The sequence below is a fragment of the Heterocephalus glaber genome, unplaced genomic scaffold (assembly GCF_053883595.1).
Source record: "Heterocephalus glaber isolate CG9 unplaced genomic scaffold, H.glaber_assembly_v1.0 deba00000122, whole genome shotgun sequence".
In the NCBI taxonomy this organism is placed as follows: Eukaryota; Metazoa; Chordata; class Mammalia; order Rodentia; family Bathyergidae; genus Heterocephalus; species Heterocephalus glaber.
Window position 1 is genome coordinate 72,984,636 of NW_028258138.1, and position 11,217 is coordinate 72,995,852.

An 11,217-nucleotide genomic window follows, 5' to 3' on the forward strand; every position below is an offset into this window, starting at 1 on the left:
TGCATTCTTTGGCTTCTTATTTGGGGGGGGGGTACTGGGAATCAAACTTGGGACCTGGTGCTTGCGCGGCAGGCAGCGGTACTCATGCATTTTTTTTTTTTTTTTTTTTTTGGTACTAGGGATCAAACTTGGGTCCTTGAGCTTGCGCAGGAGGCAGCAAAACCACTGAGCTAAATCCCCGGCCCTCATGCATTCTTTTTGGAGGTGGCTGAATCTGGAATCTGTGATGCTGAGAGTGTGATTACTAAACACTATACTTGAGTGATTGGTTTGACAGGGCCCTAATCCCAGTAGTCTGGATGGGATAAGAGGCAGGAAGACTCTTGTTACTTCCCTTGTTGCCTTTGCTACCGTTTGGGCACCATGAACTGTTTCTCCTCTTCGATGCCCCTCTGCCATAAGGTCCTTTGTTGTTTTGGGGTTTTTTTGGTTTTTTGGTTCTGGGGATTGAACTCAGGTCCTTGCACTTGCGCAGCAGGTGGCGAAACCACTGAGCTAAATCTCCAGCCTGGTCCTTTGTTGTTTTTGGCATCTTCTGCCACCATGAACTGTTGCCCCTCTGCCCCTCTGGCCCTCTGCCCCTCTGCCTTGGAGCCCGTCGATTGTGGACTGAAACTTTTATGAACTGTAAGTCAAATAAACCTTTTCCTCTCTAACTTGGGGTATCAGGTATTTTGTCTCAGCAACAAGAGAAAAGTAACTAACACACTGAGCAAGGGGAGAGTCAGTTTTCTGCTCCTGGCCAATTTCAGCTGCAGATCTGTTGTCAGGAGAGTCTTACAGCTGTTGGACAAAGGGAAGGATCAAGGGGATCCAGCAGGGGCAGCCACCTCCCGCAGCATGTGTGGGGTCACTACTGGGGCCTGCAGCCACGCACCTGTGCAGTTGTGGTAGACACAGTCTCCTTCTGTTTTCCCTTTTCTCCACTGAGGAAAGACCTGAGCAAAGCCCTTCTTAAATAAGAGTGACAGAGATTTGATCCTACCTGTTTCTTTACTGGAAGATGCTGCTCCAGCACCCTGTGAAAAATGAGAATGGCTTTTTAAAAAAATTCAAGCTGAAAGACTACAGATTACTACCACTGATTACAAATACAGTCTAATAAACACAAATTAGAATCTCTGCTCAGAGCACTGGGTTTGGGACAGAAGCCCATGGTATTTTGTTATTATGTGTTTGTTTTGGTGTGCATCTGAAACACTGAGAATATTAAATGTTCCATCAAGCATTGACCTATCTCACTTCCCTAGAGGTCAATGTACTCTTAATTCAGAATGAGATGAAGGGTTGGAGATGAACATTTGGAAAGCCCCATAGGTCAAAAACCAAAATGAGACTGCTCCTGGTCCAGAGGAAGGGGCTTCCCAGCTGCCATCCGTTCCGCTGCTCCTGGACCAGAGGTAGGGGCTTCTGAGCCGCCGTCCCACTGCTCCTGGTCCAGAGGAAGGGGCTTCAGGGCCACCATCCTTACCGCTGCTCCCGGCCCCTGTCCCACCTCTCCCAGCTCATAGGAGGTGATCCCCGTGGATGCCAATGGCACCCCCCCTCCCCGGCCTCCCCAGTTGAAATGAGAAAACATGGAAATAAGTCTCAAAACCAGACTTCCAGATCACCTACAGCAACCCCAAAGGGACATGAGATGGAACACTCTGATGCTCAACCACCTGGAACCACTGAACTGGCAACAAAAGGGGATCTGGAAAAAATGAAATCAGAAATAGTTTCTCAGATAACAGGAGAAACTGTGCTCCTAGTGCAAGACATGATTAATAAATCTAGACAGGACCTGAGGAACATGATGGAATCCCAACATAAGAAACAAATGGAATCCATAAAACAGATGCAAATAGATTTCCAGGAGATGAAAAACTCCACTGAAAGTCTACACAGCAGAACGAGCCAATGTGAGAACAGAATTTCAGATATAGAAGATAAGATTGCAATTAGTGACCAGGAAAAGAAAAATTGCTTCAAAATTATAAAGGAACATGAGAAATCAATCCAGTAGCTGCTGGATGATGATAAGAAGAATAACATAAGACTGATTGGAGTCAATGAAGAAACAGGAGAGAGTGCAGAGGACATAAAAAAAACTCTTCACAGAAGTAATGGCAGAAAACTTCCCAAGCAGGGGAAAAGAACTTGACATACAGATAAGTGAGGCATACAGGATTTCAAATAGACTTGATCAAAAAAAATCTACACATAGGCATACAATTGTTAAGATTCCAGAAACTCAACAGAAGAACAAAGTTCTACAAGCAGTTAGAGAAAAGAAACAAATCACATACAAAGGAAAGCCCATCAGAATCACAGCAGACTTCTCAACACAAACCATCAAGGCAAGAAGAGCTTGGAGTGACATATTCCAAGCCCTAAAAGAAAACAGCCTCCAACCCAGATTGATGTACCCTGCAAAACTATCTTTCAAAATGGATGGAGAAATAAGATATTTTCATGACAAAGAGCACCTTAGGAACTTTGTGAATACCAAACCAGCACTCCAAAGAATTTTACACAATATCCTAGGAACAGACATTGAGGATCACAACCCCAGGAAGCAAAGCAGAATGAACCCCTCTGGCATGATAAGAAATTAAATGTAAAGGGGGAGAACCCAACAAAAAGATAAAGTCATGGCAAAGACAAGTCAGTATGTTTCAGTTATAACCATCAACGTTAATGATCACAATTCACCAATCAAAAGAAATAGACTGGCAGAATGGGTCAAGAAGCAAAATCCAACAATATGCTGCATACAAGAAACACACTTAATTCAAAAGGAAACTCATAGACTAAAAGTTAAAGGGTGGAAAACAATACTCCATGCGATGGGAACCCAACAAAAAGCAGGAGTAGCTATCCTCTTGGCAGATCAAGTAGATTTCAAACCAACACTGATTAAGAAAGACAAAGAAGGACACTACATCCTTGTAAAGGGAACAATCCAAGAGGAAGAGATGACAATCATAAATATCTATTCACCAAACACTAGTGCACCCAACTATATAAAACAAATACTAATGGACATGAAAAGTCATATATGCACTAATACAATTGTACTGGGGGACCTCAACACCCCACTGTCACAAATAGATAGATCAACCAGACTAAAAATAAGTAATGAAATACTAGAACTCAATTGAACTCTTGAACAAATGAACTTAACAGATGTTTACAGAGTCTTCTACCCCACAAAATCAGAATACACATTCTTCTCAGCTGCACATGGGTCATTCTCCAAAATAGGCCACATACCCACACACAGAACATGTTTAAGTAAGTGCAAAGGAATTGAAGTTATCCCTTGTATATTATCAGACCATAGTGTGATGAAATTGGAGATCCATAGCAAAAGAAACTGCAAAAATTTCATAGACACGTGGAAACTGAACAACACACTTCTGAATAACCAATGGGTCACAGAGAAATTAAAGAAGAAATCAGACAGTTCCTTCGATTAAATGACAATGACAATACAACATATTGGAATCTATGGGACACAATGAAAGCAGTCTTACAAGGGAAATTCATAGCAGTGAATACGCATATCAGGAAAACAGAACCAGCCCAATTAAACAACCTGATGCTGAACCTCAAGCTGCTAGAAAAAGAAGAGCAGGGACAACCCCAGAACTCATACAAGGGAGGAAATTATAAAGATCAGAGGAGAAATTAATGCAATGGAGACTAAAAGAACGATAGAAAAAATCAATGAAGCCAAGAGTTGGTTCTTCGAAAGAATCAACAAAAGTGACAAACCCTTAGCCAACCTTTTCAGGAAAAGGAAAGAAAAGGCCCAAATCCATGCAATTAGGAATGAAAAGGGTGAAATGACAACAGACCCAGCAGAAATCCAGAGGATCATCAATACCTACTTCCAGAACCTATACGCCAATAAGATGGACAACACAGAAGAAATGGACAGATTCCTAGATACATATGAATTACCAAAGTTGAACAAAGAAGACCTAAAAATTCTGAACAACCCAATACCAACCAATGAAATTGAAAATGTAATTAAAAACTTATCAACTAAGAAAAGCCCAGGCCCTGATGGCTTCACTGCTGAATTCTACAAGACATTTAGAGAGGAACTGCTGCCACTACTGTTTAAACTCTTCAATGAAATTGAAAGGGAAGCAGTACTCCCAAATTCATTCCTGGAAGCAAGCATCACCTTGATCCCCAAAGCAGAGAAAGACCCAACCGAAAAGGAGAACTATAGGCCACTCTCACTAATGAACATAGATGCAAAAATCCTTAATAAGATACTGGCAAATAGAATGCAGAAGAACATCAAGAAGATCATAAACCCTGATCAAGTGGGATTCATCCCAGGGGTGCAGGGATGGTTCAACATATGCAAATCAATCAATGTAATACACTATATCAATAGAACCCAGGACAAAAACCATATGATTATCTCCATAGACACAGAAAAAGCATTTGACAAAATTCAACATGCATTTATGATAAAAACCCTACAAAAAATTGGAATAGATGGTCTCTACCTCAAACTGATAGAAGCCATCTATGAAAAACCAACAGCCAATATCATACTAAATGGTCAAAAACTGAAATCCTTCACACTCAAATCAGGAACAAGACAAGGATGTCCACTATCACCACTCTTGTTCAATATAGTTCTGGAAACATTAGCCACAGCAATTAGACAAGAGAAAGAAATAAAAGGAATAAAGATAGGAAATGAAGAAGTCAAATTGTCATTATTTGTGGAAGACATGATACTCTCTATAGAAGACCCCAAGAACTCCACCAAAAGTCTTCTAGACTTAATAACCAAATTCAGTCAAGTACCTGGTTACAAGGTCAACACACAAAAATCAATAGCTTTCCTCTACACGAATGACAGACTCACTGAGAGAGAAATAGGGCAAATAACTTCTTTCACAACAGCATCCAAAAAACTGAAATACCTAGGAATCAACCTAACGAAAGAAATCAAAGACCTCTTCTTTGAAAACTATAGCACTGTGAAAAGAGAGATTGAAGATGATATCAGAAAATGGACAGACATCCTCTGCTCCTGGGTAGGAAGATTAATATAGTGAAAATGGCCATCCTTCCAAAACTGCTATATAGATTTAATGCAATTCCAATTGAGATCCCAGCAGCAAACTTCATGGACCTTGAGAAAACAATCCACAAACTCATTTGGAACAAGAAGAGACCCAGAATAGCAAAAGCAATTCTAGGTAACAAAGACATGGCAGGGGGTATCACAATCCCCAACCTGCAACTATACTCCAAAGCTACTGTGATAAAAACAGCATAGTACTGGCAAAGAAACAGACCTGAGGACCAGTGGAACAGATTAGAAGATGCAGAAACAACGCCAGACACACTCAGCCATCTCATCTTTGATAAAGGAACCAAACACCCTCACTGGAGGAAAGATAGCCTCTTTAATAAATGGTGCTGGAAAAATTGGGTTTCAACTTGCCAAAGATTAAAACTAGACCTATATCTCTGGCCATGCATTAAACTAAAATCAAAATAGATTAAAGATCTAAATATTAAAATAGAAACTCTGAACCAGTTGGAACAGAGGTTAGGTAGAACTCTTGAAGACATTGGTGTAGGAAAAGATTTTATGAACAAAACCTCAGTTGCCCATGAACTAGCACAATGAACAGGTGGGATCTCTTCTTATTAAAAAGCTTCTGCATGGGCCGGGGATTTAGCTCAGTGGTTCCACCACCTGCTGCACAAGCGCAAGGACCCGAGTTCGATCCCCGGTACCAAAAAAACAAAAAAACTAAAAAAAGCTTCTGCACAGCAAGAGAAACCACCAGCAGTGTGAAGAGACAACCCACAATGTGGGAAAAAATCTTCACCTGCTTTTCCTCAGACAAAGGTCTACTATCTCAAATCTATAAAGAACTTAAAAAGATCAGACCTCCCAAATTTAAAGACCCAATCTGAAAATGGGCATCTGAAATGAATAGACATTTCTCAGACAAAGAAGTAGAAATAGCAAATAAATACATGAAAAAATGTTCAACATCACTGGTCATTCGAGAGATCCAAATGAAAACAATGCTAAGATTCCACTTCACTACAGAAAAAATGGCTGCTATCATGAAATCAACCAGTAACAAATGCTGGCAGGGCTGTGGGGAAAGAGGAACCCTGCTCCACTGCTGGTGGGAGTGTAGACTGGTGCAACCACTGTGGAAATCAGTATGGAGATACCTCAAAGAACTAGGACTGGAAATCCCATTTGACCCTACTATTCCATTGCTGGGGATCTTCCCCAAAGAATTAAAAGAATCATACCACAGTGATGTATGTGCGCCCATGGTCATAGCAGCACAGTTTGTGATAGCTAAAACTTGGAAACAGCCCAAATGCCCATCAACTGGAGACTGGATCAAGAAAATGTGGTTTTTTTTATAAAATGGAGTACTACTCAGCCATAAGAAATGAGAAATTAGAGACATTTATAGCTAAGTGGATGCACATTGAGGCGATACTCTTAAGTGAAATAAATAGAACACACATGTATAAATACCAAATAGTTTCTCTGGTGTGAGAAACTGAAAGTGTAAATAAGGACTAAAATGTATAATAGGTAATGTGAAATAGGAAGAAAAGGGGCAAAGGGGAAGGAAGTGGGAGGGGTAGGGGAAAGGATAGAAGGGAATGGGATTAATATGAGAAAATGGAAAAATAGGAACAAAATATTTGTAAATAGGGAGGAATGGAGGGGTTGAAGGGAGGGCTGGGCAAGGGTGAAAAATAAGAACCAAGAGAGATTATGTAAAGGTGCAAATTTCTAATGATGAATGTCATTATATTGTATACCTAAAATGTACCAATGATTAGAATGAATAATCGATAATGCAAAATAGGAAGAAAAGGTCCAAAGGGGTAGGGGTAGTGGGAGGGGCAGGGGAAAGGAAAGAAGAGAAAGGAAAAAAATGATGAGAAGTGGAAAAAATGGAAATAAAGTCTTTGTAAATAGGGAAGGGTGGAGGGCGTGAAGGGAGGGCTAGGAATGGGGAAAAAATAAGAACCAAGATGCATTATGTAAAGGTACAATTCCCAATGAGAAATGTAATTGTGTTGTATACCTAAAATGTACCAATAAAAGTATTTAACAAAAACAAAACAAAACAAAATGACTCCAAATTCTCAGACAGGCTCCAGTCTCTGAAGTCTTGTGGAGTTTCTTCAGACAGAACAGTCTATTTCACTAGTCCACTTTCTAGTCCACTTTCAACCGTCTATTTCATGACACAAGCCTTAAGGGAGAATATTCAGATTTAGCAAATGAAATACCTTTCCTTATCCCCTCGATTTTATTCCTTTTCTATCACCCCCTTCCTTTATCCTGAAAAAGAATTGCTGAATGAGTGAAGAAAATCCAAATGATATGGAAGGGACATTTTAAAAATGTCCACCTTCAAGTTGACACTGTCAATTAAATTAGCATACTCTTGATTCCTCATTTCCCACAGAGTGCAAGGAGAAAGCTTTTACTGGGCAATTAAAGCCACATCAGGATGCTAGATATAACCAAAGACTTCAATTTCTTGCTGTTATAGGGATAACTATCTATGTACTGATCAAGGTTCATGAAGTGCAGATGTTTATGCTTTTTACCATGGAAAAGGCCATCCTCCAGGTCCCCAGTGGGTCTTTCACTGTTTATACTCTCTTTTGTGTTTCCAAATGTAGACTCCAGTTCCCAGATACAGTGGGCTACTTCTAGGAACAAATAGAAAGAACACAGTAAGCACTGACCAGAAGTAGAGGAGATGTGGTACAAATATTCTATAGGAGGACTCAACAAGATTTCTCATCCTGAGTAGTTCTTTTTCCCCTTCGGTGAATATGCATATGTTGTTTTGCTGTTGTTACTGTTTACCTTTTGTCCTCTCCAGAAGTTCGACTGAAACTGAAACCATGGTGGTAGTTCAGAGAGGGGAAAAGCTGTAAGGGCTGGACCAGGGAGAGCTTTATGGAAAAGGTAAGACTCCAGCCAGGCTTTGAAGGATGCCACAGGTCTTTACATATGTAGAAGAGGAAGATAACAAAGTGGTGAGACTGAATGCAGCATTCAAAGAACAGAGAGAAAAACCAGCCTTGTGACCCAGTGAAAACCCCTGGAGAGTGATGGTTTTTGTTTTTGTTTTTGTTTTTCCTTTTTTTCCTCTCAGTACTGGGGAATCAAATTCAGGATCTTGCACTTGTGAGGTAGGCGCAGTGACCCTGAGCTAAATCCCTGGCTGTTTTAGTTTTTGAGACAGGGTCTCTTGCTGTGTAGTTTAGGCTGGCCTCAAACTCACTATGCAGTTTTGGTTGGCCTCCAACTCGGGGTGATCCTCCTGCCTCAGTCTCCCAAAGGACAGTGTTTAAAGAAAGACGAAATCCCGTTTGTTCTTGTAAGGGCTGTGTTACTGAGTTTGTGATAAATATCCTTGACCTAACTAGATAGCGCATATCTGGATAAAAATTAGCACACCTGGGAAAAATTACATTGTAATGTTTTTTCCCTCTAATAGGTACAAATTAAAAGGTTGTGAATTTTAAGAATGATGATGAAAATTCTTAAAGATATTGTGGTCCACACTTGCTGTTATCTTTCGGTCTCTGAAGTGATTTCTAATGTTTTTGCAATAGAAAAAATAGATACACAACCAGCTACAGTATCAGAGCACCATTAGGAAAAGGGGTTAAGTCTACAACCCTGAAATGCAAGGACAAGATGCATTTCTGCCACTAGAGGGCACTGATGTTTTCACAAAAGAAGGAAGACCTGGGTTTGCTGTAGGTTGCTGGTTTTTCCCTGTAGATGTTGCACTTGCTTCTGTCTGCAGACCAGGTTTAAAGGCCGGGAGAAAAACATGTCTGTGGAGGTGGTATCCACAGCCTCCATTTAACCCCAAAGAATTAGAAACATGAGTCACATTTCTTAAAACTTTCATCTCTTCCTTTAAAAAAATAACAGTAACAACGAAAGCCCTCCCAACTTTCCATCCCTGGTTGCAACTGTGTCTATCTCTTCACAGGGAACCAAACTTCTGGAAAGAGCAGTTGACTCCTGCTCACCTGCCTGCTCAGCCTGGCAGAGTCTGGCTCCCCACCTTGGCACTCCTCTGAAACTGTCAGGGTCTTCCCTGTGATTAACCCCAAGGAAGTGTTCTAGAGAAGATAGTTTGATTCCTTTCTGAGGCACTTCATTCTTTGATTCCTGAAACTTGGCTTTCTTGTTTTCTCCTATGCCTTCTTCTCTTGGTTGGTTGGTTACCTCTCGCTTTTTCTTTACAGGTCTTTTCCCTGAATTCACTTCCACCCATTAACGGTTTGCTCAGGTGTCTGTCTGAGAGGCACTTCTCATCTCATTCTACATAATCTGCTTCGATTATTTCATCCACTCCCAGGGTTTTGACTCTCCCACTGCAAATAGGACCCTCATATCTATATGTCTAAGTTATGGCTCTTCTGGGCCTCACTTTCCAACTCTACCTGAGAGTAACACAATCCCCTCCAATATACTTTCTGCAAAACTTATGTCCTCATTCCTATTTCCTTCTACTCCCACTAATACCCAAGCTTTATTTATCTATGGTTTCCACAGTTGAGTAAATGATACACCATTTGCCCACTCAAATAAAAAAAATCTAAGAATTATCCTTAAATTTTCTCTTTGTCCCATATCCAGCCCATCTCGGGGCCCAAACACCTAAGTCACTCTCTAATATGCCCCTACTCTGCTTTCCTTGAAACACTGCTGTACCCAAGGTCTCAGCAATACACTTGTATTAGACAGCCTTTTTGTATCACTGGGACAGAATGCCCAATACCCACAACTTAAAAGAGGAGAGATTTGATTCAGCTCAGGGTTTAGGGGCATTCAGTCCATAGGCAGCTGTCTCCAAAGGCAAGAACATCATGGCAGGAAGGTATGGCAGAGGAAAGATGCTTAGCTCATGGCATCTGGGAAGCAGAGCAGGGGATCAGTCCCAGAAAGGAAAAAGTGAGGGAACAGACATATACAGGACCCCCAAGGCCACACCTCAATGACTCCCCTAGAAGTGTGCTCCACCAATTCCCTAGACAGCTCCCAAAACCAATTAAGATGACACTCCACATTAACTGTTCTAACACTCTTTCTAAACATTTTTATGTAGTATCTGATTTTACAGTTAATTGTTTGAATAAGTATTACATTTATATGGCTCAAATTCAGAAAGTGTAAAAGCCTCCTCATATCTTGCTCACTAAATTCTACTCAGGAAATCAGCACCTCTCCTGTATCCATGGAGAGGCATCTCTTCACAAAAGGTAGCATCTTATATACACTTTTCTGTACCTCATTGTTCCCACTTAATGTATCTAGAGATCTGTCCATAGTAGCACATTGAGAGTGCCCTCTTTTCATTTTTTAAACAACTCATTGTATTCCATGGTACAGTCACACTCTAAGTTATTTAAATGTTGCCCCCTGTTTATGGACATCCAAGGAGTCCCAATCTTAAGCTATAATAAACAAGACTGTGAAGAACAACTTTATACAGAGGTCCCTTCACACAGGCACTGATACATCAATGGGACACATTCCTAGAAGTGCAGCCACAATGTATATGCAATTATAATTCTGATAGTATTGCCAGCTTGCTGCCCATAAAGGCTGATCCATTTCCAGTCTTATCTGCTACATGCTAAAGCCTCATTTCTGGCCTCTTCCTGCTTGGAAATGTATCCTGGGCCTTCTAAAATACAAAACTGCCACATCATTCTCCTGCGTCCCTTGTCTCAATCTTTCCATTTCTCTTCCCAGTCTCGAAGACCTTTCACTATCTAGGCCTGTGCTGTCTAGGGTAGACCATTAGACATATGTAGCTGTCGAGCATTAGACCTGGTTAGTCTGAATTGATATGTGAGGTCAGTGTAAGAAAAACAAAAACTTAGTATGACAAAAAGAACATACACAATCCTGTTAGTGAAATAGCACAACTGGCACTGGGAGACCCCTCCCTCTCCATCCACCTGAATTTAGGGCACACCCCAGGGCCAATCCTCCTTCCAGGGTCCTAAGAGAAGCAGAAATAAAAATGACAAAGACCCAGGAAATCTCTAATGCTCTAGGCCCGAGTGCATGCGTGTTAGAGCTCAGGGTCTGACCTTGAGTAACCTTCTCCCCATTCGATGCTTGTTAAAGTTTCATATATATGGACTGCATGT

At 40.9% G+C, this 11,217-nt stretch overlaps 1 protein-coding gene across 10 annotated transcripts in view; it reads right to left on the minus strand.

Moving 5' to 3' along the window:
- Parp9 (poly(ADP-ribose) polymerase family member 9) overlaps window positions 1–11,217 on the minus strand; it is a 134,442-nt gene that overhangs the window by 32,388 nt on the left and 90,837 nt on the right. For 5 of the 10 annotated variants that reach the window (XM_087209306.1, XM_087209303.1, XM_087209325.1 and 2 more), the window contains 2 exons: window positions 7,633–7,737; window positions 878–1,019 (listed from right to left, as the gene is read on the minus strand). In XM_087209306.1, coding sequence (XP_087065432.1) covers window positions 878–1,019; window positions 7,633–7,647 — 157 coding nt within the window. In that variant the 5' untranslated portion in view covers window positions 7,648–7,737. The remainder of the gene's footprint in view (window positions 1–877; window positions 1,020–7,632; window positions 7,738–11,217) is intronic. The other 5 variants (XM_087209315.1, XM_087209313.1, XM_087209317.1 and 2 more) reach the window with 3 other exon arrangements.